Here is a 17,785-nt window from a genome sequence, read left to right on the forward strand (position 1 = left end):
AGAGTGCCGTGGCATCACAAAGCTCACAGCAACCTCCAACTCTGGGCTTAGGCAATTCTCCTGCCTCAGCCTCCCGAGTAGCTGGGACTACAGGCGCCGGCCACAACACCCGGCTATTTTTTTTTTGTTGCAGTTTATACAGGGCTGGGTTTGAACCCGCCACCGTCGGCATATGGGGCTGGCGCCCTGCTCACTGAGCCACAGGCGCCGCCCCTTACAAAAAGATCTTAAAAGAGAAAATGGACACCTACATTAACCAAACTGCTCTGTTAACAGGCATGATCGTATGGGTATGGGGACTTCTTTGCAGATTCAGTGGGTCTAGGGTAGGGCCAAGTGTGACCCTACCTTGCTTTTCTGAACCCAGGGACAAAGGCAGTGTGGGCATCCATCCCATCCTGTCTTACCACGCTCATTCTTCCCCCCTCCACTCCCAAGTCCTTAGTTACACAAGGCCAATAGTATAGTAAGGTAACTTTTTTAGCATATGCCAATTATTTATGCTGTTATTATATTTATTATTAACGCTATTACCCAAACAATAAATCCAAGAAGTAGAGAGAGCTTGTTTTTTTGTTTGCTTTCTTTTTTTTTCCTCTGTGAATATTAGAAAGTAAGTCTTCTAGGAAGAACCAGGCCAAACCTTGGTATGTTGTACCTGCCAGAACTAGAAAACTGTCAAATTGTGTGTCTTTGAGACCTCTTTGTTTCTTTTTTTTTAGAGACAGGGTCTCATTTTATCACCCTTGGTAGAGTGCTGTGGTGTCACAGCTCACAGCAACCTCCTGGGCTTAGGTCATTCTCCTGCCTAAGCCTCCTGAGCAGTTGGGACTATAGGCGCCCAACAGAACGCCCAGCTATTTTTGTGTTGCAGTTTGGCCAGGGCCAGGTTCAAACCCGCCACTCTCTGTATATGGGGCCAGCGCCCTACCCCCTGAGCCACAGGTGCCACCCCAGTTTATTTCTTGTCTAGGATGAGTCCATTTACTTTTGAGCCTAGTTTTTTGCACTTATGTAGCTACTTACACTTAAAGTAAATGACATACTAATTTTTAGATTCAAATGGAGTCAGCTCCACATGGAAGAGATTTGTTTGAATTTAGATGCCATTATCTGCTGCTTTCTAGGGGAGCAAGTTTCATCTCAACAAGAAAGATTTTGATGTCTCCAATAAAAAATAACTATCTTTGTTAATCTGGTAGTTCAAAGTTACAGGTTCTGCTTGTTGAGTGGGTTGTTTTGGTGGAATATTTGATAAGCAGCTGGTAAATTTCCTTCCTGAGTAGGCTGTAGCCTTGGAGATTGTTTCTCACAAACCCTGGGATTGTTGTATTTTAGGACAGTTTCATAATGTTCTCTAATTATTTAAGTGTATTTTCAGATCATTAATTTTGTAAACATTTTTAATAGTCCAACTCTGTAACTAGTAAGTTTCTTTTTTTTTTTTTGTAGAGACAGAGTCTCACTGTACCGCCCTCGGGTAGAGTGCCGTGGCATCACACGGCTCACAGCAACCTCTAACTCTTGGGCTTATGCAATTCTCTTGCCTCCGCCTCCCGAGCAGCTGGGACTACAGGCACCCGCCACAACGCCCGGCTATTTTTTTGTTGCAGTTTGGCTGGGGCTGGTTTGAACCCGCCACCCTCGGCATTATGGGACCGGTGCCCTACTCACTGAGCCATAGGCGCCGCCCAACTAGTAAGTTTCTTTTCAAAACTGAAGCTTTAAATTGAATTAAGCCACATTAGGTTATGTTTACAACACATCTCTGGGATATTTTAGGCTTGGATTACAGGCTTCCTTCAAAGCCTGGATGCAGTTGAATACTTTGGTGAAATTAGTTTGTCATTGACAAGATACTTTTACTGAATGAGGGTGAATTTGGGCTTTCTAACCTAACCTTTAATATAAAGCCCAGGCTCAAATTGCATGTGACTTTGATGAGATTTACCTTGAAATTAATTGGTGCAATTAGTCAAGTGTTGTACAGTAAAAGGTGATGTGATTAACCTGGCTGAATGCATGCCAACCTTCTTTATTACCTAATCCATAAACCTGCAGTATTTAAGGTCTTAATGCAATCTGAAGGTTTCTACTAGTAGAATAGTACAAAACTTTGTTTCGTTCTTCATCATTGTATTACAGATAATTTTGAATTTAATTTCATTTGGAAAAGAAAACATCAAAATAAAAATGAATTTCCTACCAAAAAAAAGCAGTATTTGAGAAGGGCCAGCTCAGGTCAGAGGCAGCAAATAATCTAAGACATTTTGTTTTACTAGAGAGCAAGGGAGTGGTGATGTCCACCTGAATAGCCAGCCTCAGGGGTCTACCACTGGGCAAGATAAGCAATTTGAGCATCAGAAAGATTGGCCAAGCTGGGTGTGGTGGCTCGTGCCTATAATTCTAGCACTCTGGAAGGTTGAGATGGGATTGGGGTTGGATTGCTTGAGCTCAAGAATTTGAGACCAACCTGAGGAAAAGAGAGACCCCCATCTCTACTAAAAATAGAAAAACTAGTTGGCATTGTGGCAGGTGTCTGTAGTCCCTCAAAAAAGCTTATTGGTCATTTTGGGAAGTTCCTTAGGCACTAATTCAGTCTTCTAAAAGTTGTCTGATGTATCTCATGTTTTGCCACAGTAATGGGTAGCTTTGCTTTAGAGCCATCATTGTCAAGATTTTAATCTTTTTCCCGTTATATTTCACTGCCAAACCATTATCACTGCTGTGGCAAACTAAGAGTGCAAGTAGCTTCCCAGTTGACATATGGTTGTTTATAATAAACAGTAATGATGTTACGGTTTAAAAACTTATTATAAACATTTAAAGAAGCTAATCCTTAGAAGAGTTTAGCAAGATTTTTTTTTTTTTTTTGGCCGGGGCTGGGTTTGAACCCGCCACCTCTGGCATATGGGACCGGCGCCCTACTCCTTGAGCCACAGGCGCTGCTCGAGTTTAGCAAGATTTTAACAATAACTGATAGACAGTGGCCTTAGGCCTCAGCCAACAAGATTCTTACTGCTGAAATTGGGCAAGTATTTAGCGATGTGCCTTTGTTGGCCAGGGTATTGTGCTAGGTTTTGGACACAGGGCAATGAATAAGACACAATTCTGCTCTTTTTTTTTTTCTTTCTTTTTTGAGACAGAGTCTCACTTTGTCACCCTGGGTAGAGTGTCATAGTGTCATAGCTCATTCCAACCTCAAACTCTTGGATACAAGTGATTCTCTTGTCTCAGGCTCCCAAGTAGCTGGGACTTCTGCCTGGTTAGCTTTAGAGGCAGGGTCTCGCTCTTGCTCAGGCTTGTCTTGAACTCCTGAGCTCAGGTAATCCTTCCACCTTAGCCTCCCACAGTGCTGGGATTACAGGCATGCGCCACCATGCCCGGCCAGCCGTAGTTCTACTCTTCAGTGGCTTAGAAGTTCCCACCAAAAGAGTGGTTGTCAGCTCAAATGTCATTTCACTTCCTCTGAAACCTTTCCAGTTATATCAGTCAGGTTTCTGACGAGACACTGCACATTCAGCTTGGGAGATCTGAGGAGTTGGAAAGGAGATTCTTTGCAAGGAAGGGCAGCATAGAAACTCCTGAAGGGCTGGTGCAGTCATGCACGTCTCACCTCCAAGCCCAAGGACCAGGCAGGGAGTGGAGAGCCCAGAGATGGAAAGAGGGGCTGCCTTGGATGGATGAAGGAAACGAGGTGGGGTCTGGCCCATCTTCAGCCACTTCCCAGGGAGAGAACACAAAAAACAAATCCCCTACCCCATTTCACCCTCCTTGGACCCTCTGTCCCTATTGCTAAGCCTAACATGAACCTGAGGGCAAATGGGCCATTGAAGTTGTCAATATAGTTCAGCCAGTTGGTTCTTTAGTCACAGAGCAGGATGGAGAGTGGATTTCAGGGACCGGTGGCAAATTCCAGTACCATACTAGTTTCTTTTTCTTTCTTTTTTGGAGACAGTCTCACTATGTCGCCCTCGATAGAGTGCTGTGGCATCACAGCTCACAGCAACCTCACACTCCTCTTGGGCCTAAGCGATTCTCTTGTCTCAGCCTTCCAAGTAGCTGGAACTATAGGCGCCGACCACAATGCCCGACTATTTTTTGGTTGCGGTTGTCGTTGTTTAGCAGGCCCAGGCTGGGTTCGAACCCGTCAGCCTTGGTGAATGTGGCTGGCGCCCTACTCACTGAGCTAACGGGCACTGAGCCAAGAAACCTCTTTTCAGATGAGTGAATAGCTAGATTAACAAACAAGCGCAAAGACTACCACATGGATACAGTAAAACCAGAGATGTACTCTGTGAAACATGACACACCATTGAGTGGGGACATTGTATGGTGTTTGAATCATACCTCAGTAAAGGAGGGCATCGGAGAGCACCCGCCAGCGAGGGTCTGGCTTTGTCAGGGTTGGGGGAAGTTTAGAACAAGCTTCAGGGCCATTGCCAGGCCCTGCTTAAGTGGAGTTTGCCATGGAGGTTTGGGCTGGAGGGTGTTCTAGGCCAAGTAGCCAGTGTGAGCAAAGTCCCAGGAAAGAGCATTTTATCTGTCAGACTTGGACCTTCTGCTTGTTGTTTAACAAAATATTTGCTTGTTAAATAAAATGTGATTGTTAACTTTGGGTAAATACTAGGCCTTCTGAGAATGGTGGCAGGTGAAAGGGTATACCTCTGTTTTTACCTTAAATAACCCAACCCAAATTCCAAGTACTCACTGGATTTCATTGAAGGACTTATAATACTGTTATGAGTTTTCATTAATTTGTTTACATTTGCTAACATAAGTCAGTAACGTCATTTACTTTTTTTGTGATAAGGATTATATTATAGTGTGAAGGGGAATAAGGGACTGCTATGAGTATCTTTCCATGTGTGAAGCAAAGATAAAATTCTAAACCCCCTCCTGACTGAATGGGCCTTTCTTGGCCAAGAGTATCCCAGAAAAACCTTAAAACTGAGTTCCTGGGCGGCGCCTGTGGCTCAGTCAGTAAGGCGCCGGCCCCATATACCGAGGGTGGCAGGTTCAAACCCAGCCCCGGCCAAACTGCAACCAAAAAATAGCCGGGCGTTGTGGCGGGCGCCTGTAGTCCCAGCTACTCGGGAGGCTGAGGCAAGAGAATCGCTTAAGCCCAGGAGTTGGAGGTTGCTGTGAGCTGTGTGAGGCCATAGCACTCTACCGAGAGCAATAAAGTGAAACTCTGTCTCTACAAAAAAAAAAAAACAACTGAGTTCCTGGCCATGGAGGGAAGGGAGGTCAGACACACCCCCCTATATCCTTTTAAGAGTTTAACTCCTCCCCTTTTAAGAGTTTAGACACTACAGCTGACCAATGTTAATGTTAAAATAGAGGTTATAAGTCTGATGAGATGATGGGACTCTTTGTGGCAATGAGGTAATGAATTACAAACAGGACCTAAGATCTGACTGAAAGGCAAAGATTAAGTCACAGCTGCAGGTCAGTTTGCTTAACAGTTCCGCTTTGAATGAACTAGTACTGTGGCTTATCTATGATTAACACATTCCTTTCTGGGGAGTGGGTTGCCTGCAGTCCTAACACTCTTCCGGAGGCTGAGCAGGGAGAATCACTTGAGATCATGAGACCAGCCTGAGCAGCAGTGAGATCCTGTCTCTACCAAAAGTAGAAAAAATTAGCTGGGCATTGTAGCACCTGCTTGTAGTCCCAACTATTGGAGAGGCTAAGGCAGGAGGATCACTTGAGCCCAGGAATTTGAGGCTACAATGAGCTATCATGATGCCACTGCATTCTACCTAGAGTAACAGAGCAAGACTTTTATTTTTTTTAATTCTACCAATTCTGAGCTTTTAGACAAAACTTTTTTTTTTTTTGAGACAGAGCCTCAAGCTGTCTTCTTGGTAGAGTTCTGTGGCATCACAGCTCACAGCAACCTCCAACTCCTGGGCTCAAGTGATTCTCCTGCCTCAGCCTCCCAAGTAGCTGGGACTACAAGGCGCCTGCCACAACGCCCAGCTAGTTTTTGGTTGCAGCCGTCATTGTTGTTTGGTGGGCTGGGGCTGGATTTGAACCCGCCAGCTCAGGTGTATGTGGCTGGCGCCTTAGTTGCTTGAGCCACAGGCGTCAAGCCAACTTTTTAAAAATTATTAATTATTATTATTTTTTGAAACAGTCTCACTTTGTCACCCTTGGTAGAGTGTTGTGGCATCATAGCTCATAGCAACCTCAAACTCTTGGACAAGTGATTCTCTTGCTTCACCCTCCCAAGTAGCTGAGACTACAGGCACTCGCCACAATGCCTGGCTATTTTTAGAGATGAGGTTTTGATCTGGCTCAGGCTGATCTCGAACCTGTGAGCTCAGGCAGTCCACCCTCCTTGGCCTCCCAAGTGCTAGGTTACAGGTGTGAGCCACTATGCCTGGCAAAACTTTATTTTTTTTAACCAATTATGAATTAAAGACTCTTTAAACTTGCTTATAACCCATAAGCCCCCATTTCAAGATGTCCTGCCTTTTTGGGCCAAACCAGTGTATACCTTCCACGTATTGACTTACGATTGTACCTGTAATTCCTGACTCCTTAAAATATATAAAACTAAACTGACCCTTTCTTGGATGCAGTTTCTCAGGACCTCTTGAAAGTGTGTTCTTTGGGTCATGGTCATTCTTACTGGCTCAGAATAAACTTCTTGAAAGTATTTTACAGAGCTTAGTTTTTGCTAGTTAACACGTATAAAAGATTTAGCTTCGAAATGTGAACAGATTTGACTGCCTTAGTGTTTAGGAAAGCACAATTATAATTATAGATGAAGGCGCCAGACTCTGGTCAGCTTGAATCAGAACTTCACATTTTTGGGAAAGCATCCGCTGGAAACCTAAACCCTTGCCCAGCGCTGGCCAGCAGGGCTTCAGTCGGTCCCCTGTCCCTGTCCCAGTTCTGTGTGCTTCTCATTTGTAACTATTGCATGTGCAGAGGGGAGTTTATGTCCTTTTTTTCCTTACTGACCTTATTTTCTACCACACTCCCCCAACTAAGATAAAGAAATAATGATATGGCTCGGCACCTGTGGCTCAAATGGCTAAGTTGCCAGCCACATAACACCTGAGCTGGCAGGGCCTGCCAAACAATGACAGCTGCAACCAAAAAATAGCCGGGCGTTGTGGTGGGCGCCTGTAGGCCCAGCTACTTGGGAGGCTGAGGCAGAAGAATAGCTTGAGCCCAGGAGTTGGAGGTTGCTGTGAGCTGTGATGCTATGGCACTCTACCCAGGGTGACAGCTTGAGGCTCTGTCTCAAAAAAAAAGAAATAATGATATGCACACGAGATAGATTGTGCACTCTGAGAGAACTGCATACATATATTAATGTAAGCACCCTGAGAGGTAAAGGGATTACCACATTTCTGCCTAGACAATTATGTATAAAATTCCTTCTCTTGGCTCACGCCTGTAATCCTAGCACTGTGGAACGCCAAGGCGGGTAGATTGCTTGATCTCAGGAGTTCAAGACCAGCCTGAGCCAGAGCAAGACTCCGTCTCTAAAAAATAACTGGGTGTTGTGGCCGGTGCCTGTAGTTCCTGCTACTCAGGAGGCTGAGGCAAGAGAATAACTTGAGCCCAAGAGTTTGAGGTTACTGTGCACTCTACCCCAGGGCAACTGAGCGGGACACTGTCTCCAAAAAAAAAAAAATTCCTTCTCTCTCTTTTTTTTTTTTTTTTGTAGAGACAGAGTCTCACTTTATGGCCCTCGGTAGAGTGCCGTGGCCTCACACAGCTCACAGCAACCTCCAACTCCTGGGCTTAAGTGATTCTCTTGCCTCAGCCTCCCGAGTAGCTGGGACCACAGGCGCCCGCCACAACGCCCGGCTATTTTTTTGGTTGCAGTTTTGCCGGGGCCGGGTTTGAACCCACCACCTTCGGTATATGGGGCCGGCGCCTTACCGACTGAGCCACAGGCGCTGCCCCCTCTCTCTTTTTTTTTTAAACAAAGGCAGTTGATTCTGTGCTTGTTATAAGGAATCAAACACTATGATAATTAAAACTTATTTAAAAATCTCACCATTTCAGGGGTTTGCTGCTGTTGACTTTGGGGAACATTCCTCCATACGGCTCTGTGCTAGATGGACAGAAGTCACCTTTTACAAATGGGATCCACTACAAATGCTGTTATCAGGCATCTCATTTTCCTTTGATTATGAGAAGAAAAGGAAACTGAAGTGAAACTGAGTACAGCTATAAAAATGTTTCTTTACCACAGAGAGATTATTTCCTGAAAAGACTTCTCTATGGTTAAGAAAAAGGATCATGAGAAAAGTCAAGCGCTATTTTCAATTTCAGGTATTTGTTGGAGCCTACCAACAAGGACTTTAGGTTTTTTTAGTCTGATGGTTCCTAAAATTCTTCTCTAAGCATTCTCAGATGGACTACACATTTGGTCACAGACACTGAGACTGGGTTCAGCCTGGGGAGGACATAGAGAGTTGGCTGCTTGTCACCCAGAGTGGCTGCCACCTGGTCCTTGCTAAGTGGCTTGTGGGAGGGGCTCCCAGTCCTGTTGGGCCAGCTTGCCTTTGCTTTGCAAATGAACAAGAATGGGTGTTTCCTCCCCATTTTTTTCAGGTGGAACTACAGAAGGGAATATTAGAGAGAAAAGTCTTTTTACATGGAATACAGCATCAAAGGTGTGTCCTGGGGCAGTTCTGAGTATCAGAAGAGGGTCAGGCTCCTACCTTCACACACATCCTGATATTGTCTCTGCTGCCATTGTTCTAGAGGGGCTGTGGGCGTGCTTTTGGTGGCGGCCACTTAGAATTTACCGATATTTCTGTTCTGAATACCCAAATAATATAAAAAATTACAGCTAGTGTAGCACTCATCAATTGGAGTTTATTTGGTCCCTTTTGCTGGCTGTTGGCTTTGACTTTATGCGTGTTATACAAATGAATTTTTCATTAAAGTCTGGGCTTCCCATGTTCCACTCTTTTAGGACTTTCTATTATATAGGATGAGTGATTTTCACTTGACTAATACTCTATGGAAATAAGATTTTTTTTTTTCCCTTGTAGATACATTATAGTGATGCTGAAGCAGTTTTCAGCCTGGGCTGCCTCCTAGAGAGTTTGACTGATGGAATTTGGAATTTGGGGTTAGTCTGGGAACTGGGATTTTTTTTTTTTTTTTGAGACAGAGCCTCAAGCTGTCACCCTGGGTAGAGTGCTATGGCATCACAGCTCACAGCAACCTCCAATTCCTAGGCTCAAGTGATTCTCCTGCCTCCGCCTCCCAAGTAGCTGGGACTACAGGTGCCTGCCCCAATGCCCAGCTGTGTTTTGATTGCAGCCATCATTGTTGTTTGGCGAGCTCAGGCTGGATTCAAACCTACCAGCTCAGGTGTATGTGGCTGGCGCCTTAGCCGCTTGAGCCACAGACACCGAGCTGGGAACTGGGATTTTTAACAGCTTCTCCTGCCCACAGGTGAGTCTGATGTACAGCTGCTGATGAGAATCACAGCTGTAAACTAATGATGAACAGTGTGCTAGAACTTCTGTGCTTAATTCAGTGTTGGCTGCCTTTCTAGTTTTCACCGTGGGAGAGCTGCACTTACTGTGCTGCCTTTGCTTAGGACTTTAGGGGACATTCTGCTTTCAGAATTACTCTTTTTTTTTAAGAGACAGATTTTTTCTTTGTCACCCTCGGTAGAGTGCTGTGGCATCACAGCTCACAGCACAACTCTTGAGCTTAAGCGATTCTCTTGCCTCAGCCTCCCAAGTAGCCGGGACTACAGGCGCCCGACACAATGCCTGACAATTTTTTTGTTGCAGTTGTCGTTGTTTAGCAGGCCCGGGCTGGGTTCCAGCATCGGTGTATGTGACCATCGCCTTAACCATGAGTTATAGGTGCCAAGCCCAGAATTACTCTTTTTTTTTTTTTTGTAGAGACAGAGTCTCACTTTATGGCCCTCGGTAGAGTGCCGTGGCCTCACACAGTCACAGCAACCTCCAACTCCTGGGCTTAAGCGATTCTCTTGCCTCAGCCTCCCGAGTAGCTGGGACTACAGGCGCCCGCCACAACGCCCGGCTATTTTTTGGTTGCAGTTTGGCCAAGGCCGGGTTTGAACCCACCACCCTCGGTATATGGGGCTGGCGCCTTACTGACTGAGCCACAGGCACCGCCCCCAGAATTACTCTTAAGAACCAGTGTGAGGTCTCCTCCCAGGTTCAGTCTCTAGTGGTTTTTATTAAGGAGCCCATCCAGGTTGTAAAGGGTTTGAGGCACTTGTTGTTTGACAAACATGGCTCCCTTTTTAAAAACTTTCTATTTTATTACTTATTTGCCAGACTTGGCTTTGAGTGATTTCTGGCTTTTTGGATTTTGGGGGGGATTCTGAAATTCCTTAAGCTGATCTTTCCTGAGTATAAAGTGTGTGATGAGGTGCTTGGCATGCCAGTACAAGTATGCGGTTTGTATTCCAATGGGAAGACAGGAAGCAAGCACACAGATTTACCCCTCTCTGGTGGCAGTTAATACCCCAACAGAAATGGGTGCTGTCACAGAGAGTAATTGCTGGTTTAGTAAGGACTGTCAGGGAGGCCTCTGTGGGGACAAGCCTGAGGGCTGTGTTCTCAGAACTGACCAGGAAGGCTGAGGGAGACCAGGTCACTTCAGTTCTATTTATGCTGACTCTTGACAGGATGCATGCCCGTTCCTCAGAATCCTCTGTGCCTGACTTAACGCCTAGTATATGGTTGCTCAGTAAATGTTTATTGAACAAAAAATTGATTGAGGTTAGAGTGACAGGCAGGCACACAGCGCTGGATCTGGGAGAAGGAGCCTGATCCTGATTATGGCCTTGAACATGCCCAATATCCATCAGATGAGACTAGCAGGGAAAAAAGATCTCAGCAGCAGTTGGTTTATTTATTTATGATTAAACTTTACTCTTAGATAATTGTAGATCCATGTGCAATTGTAAGACATAATAGCCAGACATGGTGGTTTGTGCCTGTAGCTGTAGCACTCAGGAGGCTGAGGTCGGAGAATTGCTTGAGGCCAGGAGTTCAAGACCAGTCTGGGAGAACTAGGGAGACCTCGGCTATAAAAAGCAACAAAGACAACAACAAAAAAACAAAAACAGAAAGATCCGTTGTCGCTTTCATCCAGTTCACCACAGTGGTGACCTTTGGTGAGATTGTAATACACACTCACTCCCAGGATGTTGGCAGAGACTGTCAGGACGCAGAACTTTGGGACATTTCCTTCCTTATTGGGAGCCCTCACACTGCTCTGATCTGTTCTCTATTTTTGTGAGTGTTAGTTCAGGAATGTATATATAGAATCATGAAGTTTTTGGCCCCTTAGAATTGGCTTTTTTCACTTAGTATCATTCCCTGGAACTTTATCCAACTTCCTGTGCCCATCAATAGTTTGTTCCTTTTTCATTGTTGAGCAGTATTCCATGGTGCAGATATATCATGGCATGTTGACCACTCACTCACTGGAAGACTTTGTCAAGATTTTGATTGTCAACTTGGCATCCATAGCACAGTGGTTATGGTGCTAGCCCATGCACCGAGGCTGGCGGGTTCGAACCTGGCCCCAGCCAGCTAAACAACAATGACAACTGCAACAAAAAAATAGCCAGGCATTGTGGTGGGCACCTGTAGTCCCAGCTACCTGGGAGGCTTGCTTAAGTCCAAGAGTTGGAGGTTGCTATGAGCTGTGATACCACAGTACTCTATCCAGGGCGACATAGTGAGACTCTGTCTCAAAAAAAAAAAAAAAATTTTTTTTTTTGGATTGTCATAAACAAATGTTGCTCTGAACATTCACCTGCAGGTTTTTGTGTGAATCTGATTTGAATTTCTCTGGCATAAGTGTCTAGGAGCACAATTTATGGGTCATATGGTAGTTACAAGTTAGTTTTGGAAGAATGGGCTAAACTGTTTCCAGAGTGGCTGTATGATGCTTTTTTTTTTTTGTTTGTTCTTTCAAGTGACTTAACAATGGAAGGAAAGACTCTTGGGGGGGGGGGGGCATGCGGATTATGCTGTGGGTGGGTACCCCACCTGCTTACCAGGGACCCAGGTGAGACTTGGTCTTTCCAGCCCCAGAATTATCCTTGCTTGCTAAGGGAAGCTGGGAGATGAAGCATTTCTGTTGCCCTAATTTTGGGGACATTCCTAGCTTTTATTTTATAGTGTTGAGCAAGAGGTTTAATTTTCCTTTGTAATTTAAATCCTTTCCATTTTAAACCAACCCTAATCTTGATGGCCCTTGGGCCCAGCTGTCACTGCCTGGGGTGTACAGATTACGTGTCTGCTGAATAGTGCCTGCTGGTGAGGGGGCTTCTGAGTGAGGCATTGATCCAAAAGCTTTTGTCTTTGTTCTCTGGCTTTGGTCTCTTCATGGTATTTGTGTGGTGTGTGCACAAGTGTACTGGGAATTGTGCAAGAGCAATAAATAGGCATGACGGATGGGGGGCAGCCGCCGGGAATCTATACCGAACCATGAGGAAGGAAGTCACAGCAAAAATAGGCTGGGTGGGGCAGTAGAAAATACAAGGGGAAAATGAGATGGCTGGGGTGGGGCTGAAGTAGGAGCCACTTATTGAAAAACACGGTCACCCTGGGTGAGGAATCATGTGCGGAGAGTGAGGTGGCAGCTGTGGTGGAGGAAGCCGGTCACGAGGAAGGGAGAAGGGAACTGGAATATGGATGTGTGTTTGCTTTTTTCTTTAAACATACTTTAGCTGAGCTTTGTTAGGAGTGACAGGGACATTACCTCTTACTCGTAGACCACCTATTTCCCCTTTTCACTCCTAAGGTCTAGGCAGGTGGCTTCTCTGCCTGCCAGGTAGCCTGTCATTGCTTGAAAGGTCAGAGTGAAACCCCTTTGGGCAAAATAACTACCCCCCTCCTTACCCAGCTCTGGTTTGGCTCTGCTAATGGGCTAACAGCCAGGAATTGGGAAGCCTGGGAGCTGGTGGTAGGCACCGGAGGGACACAGGAGGGACGGAGGGACACAGGAGGGACGGAAGGACCAGGGTGACTATAGACGTAATTTATTCTCAGTCTTTCAGGCTTGCTGGTTGGATCTCTTAAGCCTGATTATGAAACCTGAATTGACATCATGCTAACTGGCCCCCTTCCGGTAAAAGTGGTTCTTTAACTTCCTCTGGACCACCAGAAACTGTTTTGGAAAAATTTAGCCGTAAATCTTTGTGGCTGTTTACTTGTATAGGCACAATGGCAGAAGCAGTAAGGAATTCAAGTCACAGCATGGCCACTGAAGTGCAATCTTAACATGGAGTCACAGGGCAAAGCCCATCCTGGAGACACGTATGAAAGGAAATCAGCCTTGCTCTTTATGAATAGAGAACACTGTCCAAAGGAGAAACAAGAGGGGCCTGAATCTAGGCTGGTGGCATCTGCCTGGAATGCAGTACTAACCTAGAGACCAGTGAGATGGCAGCAGATATGGCAGGTTCCTCAGTAGGCGTGGGGATCTCCAGGAACCTGTCTGTAAATTGATATACTTTGGGTTCTCGTTATCCTGCGTGCTCCTTTCTTGCAGACGCAGAATATTCAGCTTAACAAAGAAATGACACTTGCCAGCAACCGTAGCCTGGCAGAAGGAAACCTTTTGTACCAGCCCCGGCTGGACACTCTGAAAGCACACTTGACCCAGAAGTACCAGGAGCTCCAGGTTCTCTTTGAAGCCTATCAGATAAAGAAGACCAAATTAGGTAACTTTTATTTATTTCTTTTTTTTTTAGAGACAGAGTCTCACTTTGTCACCCTGGGTAGAGTGCCGTGGCGTCACAGCTCACAGCAGCCTCCAGTTCTTGGGCTTAGGTGATTCTCTTGCCTCAGCCACCCTAGTAGCTGGGACTACAGGCGCCCACCACAATGCCTGGCTATTTTTTTGTTGCAGTTTGGCTGGGGCCAGGCTTGAACCTGCCACCCTCAGTATATGGGGCCGGTGTCCTACTTACTGAGCCACAGGTGCCACCCAAGGTAATTTTTAAAAAGTGATCTTTCGAGACAGAGTTGAGGGAGTGTTATATTTTCAAGCTGTTGCCCTACCAAGAGAGAAATATTAGAATATTATGGAAAAGGTGCTAAGGCCTTTACTTTCAGCTTTTGGTAGGAGTGACTGTCCTGTTGCCATTCTAGTTGAAAAGACTTTCTCTGATAGAAACAAGAAAGTATCCAGGCGGGTGTCATCAGCAGGGGTTTTCTCTGGATGCCACTCAGAGCATCATGTCTCTTGGTTCTTCCAGATAAACAGTCTAGCAGCGCTTCCTTGGAGACCCTGTTAGCACTTCTTCAAGCAGAAGGGGCCAAGATTGAGGAAGACACAGAGGTAAATCCAGTTAACTTCAGAGTGCCCCAGGGCATGGCTTCCTGGGTCTTGAGTGACTTTGGGCAGTCAGTGCACCTACTTCCTCTAGGGCCAATGAGCACCACGCCTCCATGGCTAGGTGGTGGCATCCCCCCAGATGTGCATGTGAGCGGGCAGCCTGGCCTGTAGACTGGGAAAAGTGCCAGGCTGGGATCCAGGGAGTAGCAGGGCACGTGTACGTGGCACTGATTCAGCACCAGCTCCATGAGTGCCAGTGGCAGTTACTTACTATCTGCTGTGCTGAGTCATCTGTAGGGCCAGCTGAGTACTTGAGTCTCCTCAAACCTCATAGGTGATAAGGAAATGAGTCAAGGTCAAATGCTGCCCAATGATAGCAAGTCGGGGCTGGCAGAGTGTTGCCAATATCAGGCTGTATTGATCTGATTAACCATCAGTCCTTGGGGGGCCCTGATGTACACAGGCAAGGTTCTGTTCTACTGACCCATGGGAGCAAGTCTGCCAGGTGGAAGCAAGGAGGGGTTGGCCTGTAGCTGGCTTAATGAGAAAGGACCAGGGGGCCCAAGAGGTCACGGCTGCTAAGGGAGCCTGCGTTGAAGGTCACTCCCCCACACCTGCTGCTTGTCCATGCTGGCGGTCAGAAGGGTGGGCTGTCTAGCAGGATTGCCTCCCTCTCTTCCCAGTGGGTCCTGCTGTCATCCTGAACCCATGATCTCCAGAATCTGGAATGGGTGGCAAAGTGTGGGCCCTTGGGGTAGTTATCAGGAAAGGGGGTGTTGGGAGGAAGCTAGAGTGTTGCCTCCCTCTGTGCCCTGGACTGTGAAGGGAGCTAGACTGCTCTTACAACCAGGCTTTTCCTGCCTCTTTCAGAACATGGCTGAGAAGTTTCTGGATGGAGAGCTTCCTCTAGACTCCTTCATTGATGTCTATCAGAGCAAACGGAAACTGGCCCACATGCGAAGAGTGAAAATTGAGAAGCTCCAGGAGATGGTGCTGAAGGGGCAGAGACTCCCACAAGCCCCAGCTCTGTTGCCACCCAGGGTGCCCGAGCCAGTGTCTGCCGCTGCCGCACTGCCCTACCCTGTCCCAGAAGCCAGTGGGCCTCCCTCAGTTGTGCCTCGGCGCATTCCTCCGCCACCACCCCCGGTGCTTGCAGGACGCTTAGCCACCCCGTTTACCACTGCCATGGGCTCAGGACAGGCCATGCCCTACCCAGGATTACAGTGCCCACCCCTGCCCCCCCGAGTGGGTCTCCCACCCCAGCAAGGATTCTCTGCACAGTTTGTGTCACCGTTTCCGCCAGCTTTGCCCCAGAGACCCCCACCCCGGCTGCCTCCGCACCAGCCAGGTTTCATCCTTCAGTGAGTGCCGACGCCCCGGGCTTCCTGGGATATGTCCTCCGCCTGCCATGCCATGTTCTGCACACGGGGCTGTGAGGTCCGGCTGCTGTGCTGAGGGCTCTGTGCCCTGGGCCAGCTTGTCTGTCTGATTTTTAGAACTGTAGGTCCATGAGTAAGTAGAGGTAGAAGCTCAGGTTTTATACACTGAGGCAGTTGTCTGTGCCAGGTCACAGCCCAGCACTCCTGTGTCGTGTTGGTTTATGTTCTCAGTATGATTTCTGAGCGTTGGGTTGTTGATGGACTTATGCACCCAGGAAGAAACAAAGCCTCTCTCATTCCCATTTAGAATTATGGTCCTCCCATTGCAGCTTTATTTAAAAAGTATGGTTAGTGATGTCTGTTTTATTTCCAAAGGATAGTTCTGTGTGTCTTGGCCCACTGGCTGCTGCATCCCTGGTAAGGGGTGGTCAGCATTGGCCTGTGGCTGGGCCACGATGTGCAGCTACATTGTGTTCTGGAATCTGTTTGGGGTGGGTCATCACAGTCACCCCCCCTTCCCTACCTGGCTGCTGCCTTTCATGCCTCAAAGCCACAAGCAAAGTTTGCACTTGGCCCGTTGCCACGTTCAGAGGCTGGGAGAGCTGCAGCCCAGGCTTGAGGAAACCTTGGGGCCTGGACTTTGCACAGCAAACTATCGTCAGCCCCCCACTTCTCCTCCTGCCTAGAGCCAATCCCCAAGGGTTTCTTTTTTTTTTTTTTTTGTAGAGACAGAGTCTCACTGTACCGCCCTCGGGTAGAGTGCCGTGGCGTCACACGGCTCACAGCAACCTCCAGCTCTTGGGCTTACGCGATTCTCTCGCCTCAGCCTCCGGAGCAGCTGGGACTACAGGCGCCCGCCACAACACCCGGCTATTTTTTTGTTGCAGTTTGGCTGGGGCTGGGCTTGAACCCATCACCCTCGGTATATGGGGCCAGCGCCCTACTCACTGAGCCACAGGCGCCACCCTCCCCAAGGGTTTCTATGAAGAAAAACTCCCCCAATATTTTTACTACCTGTGTAATTTTGTTTTATATTGGGAAAGAAAACTTTGACACTCCGAAGACCATTCAGGGAAATTTTATAAAAAACAAATATTGTTTTGAGCAAATAGAAATGCAGATGAAGTGAATGCAAATTCCTTTCATGCAGGCAGTACATGGTCACACCTGCGGGTGCCCTGCTGTGCCTTAGCTTCACCAGGTGCCAGGACTCAGAAACCTGCAAGGGGCTGGGCAGAGCCCCTGGCGCTCAGCATTCTCAGAAGGGCTTGTTCAAGTTCATTGTTTCACTACAGGTGAAAGAAAAGTCTGGCCACCTTGAACCAGGATTCTCTTAGCCAATATTTCCTGCCTCTGGTTAGCCTGTGGCTGCGCCAGGGCCAAGTGGTGCTCTAGGTGTCAGGGCAGCAGAAGGGTTTGGAGAAAGCTCACCTGCAGGATCGAGGTGGAGGGTATGTTCTGGCCACCTGCATCGCCCCTTCTGTTCCCTTTGGGATCTCATCTCTGTGCCACATGTACTGACTCCCAGGTCTCCAGCTGGGGGAAAGCAACACCACGCACCTATTGACAAGGCCTGTGTGCTCATTGATGGAACTTCTGGCCTAGTCCTTGTCTGTCAACTCTCTGGCAGCCAGGGCCTGACCTCTGACCAACTGTCAGCTGGCTGCCATCACAGTGACAGAATCAAGGCAGAGCTGAAAAAGGGTTTGTTCCAGTGGCCCATAGACAAGGCCACCAACTTTTGTCCTCAGTTACTGTATACTCCTGCTTCTGGACTTGAACTCTACTGTATTGTAATTGTTCTTAAAAGAAAATGGAGCTGTAAAGGATGATTCACTGCCACACCAATCAGGTGGGGTTTCCATGTTCTGTGACTCAAGCAGGTGGTGCCACCCACCTCCAATACCTCTGCTGCCAGCCTGCTGTTGGGGACATTTGCAGCCCAGCAGGGGCCTCGGTGAGACACAAGCTTGGTTGATATCGTGAGGGCTGCCAGACTGGGCCTGCTGTTGCTGTCCAGGGCCATTATCTGGCAATGTGGTTGTAAAGCTGTAGGACCCTTTTAAATAAATAAGAGA

General features: G+C 47.2%; 2 protein-coding genes across 3 annotated transcripts in view; one reads left to right on the forward strand and one right to left on the reverse strand.

Moving 5' to 3' along the window:
• VPS37B (VPS37B subunit of ESCRT-I) overlaps positions 1 to 16,408 on the forward strand; it is a 33,798-nt gene extending 17,390 nt beyond the window's left edge. The window contains exons 2-4 of the mRNA XM_053587945.1: positions 13,540 to 13,711; positions 14,249 to 14,331; positions 15,199 to 16,408. Of these exons, the coding sequence (XP_053443920.1) occupies positions 13,540 to 13,711; positions 14,249 to 14,331; positions 15,199 to 15,693 (750 nt within the window). The 3' untranslated portion in view covers positions 15,694 to 16,408. The remainder of the gene's footprint in view (positions 1 to 13,539; positions 13,712 to 14,248; positions 14,332 to 15,198) is intronic.
• A 246-nt stretch (positions 16,409 to 16,654) lies between these two features.
• The window catches only part of HIP1R (huntingtin interacting protein 1 related), a 29,633-nt gene continuing 28,502 nt past the window's right edge, over positions 16,655 to 17,785 (reverse strand). The window contains exon 34 of one of the 2 annotated variants that reach the window (XR_008379503.1): positions 16,655 to 17,243. The gene's annotated coding sequence lies outside the window, so the exon portion shown is untranslated. Of the gene's footprint in view, positions 17,767 to 17,785 lie in introns of both variants that reach the window. The other variant, XR_008379502.1, reaches the window with a different exon arrangement.

The sequence above is a fragment of the Nycticebus coucang genome, chromosome 4 (genome assembly GCF_027406575.1).
Source record: "Nycticebus coucang isolate mNycCou1 chromosome 4, mNycCou1.pri, whole genome shotgun sequence".
NCBI classification, from domain to species: Eukaryota; Metazoa; Chordata; class Mammalia; order Primates; family Lorisidae; genus Nycticebus; species Nycticebus coucang.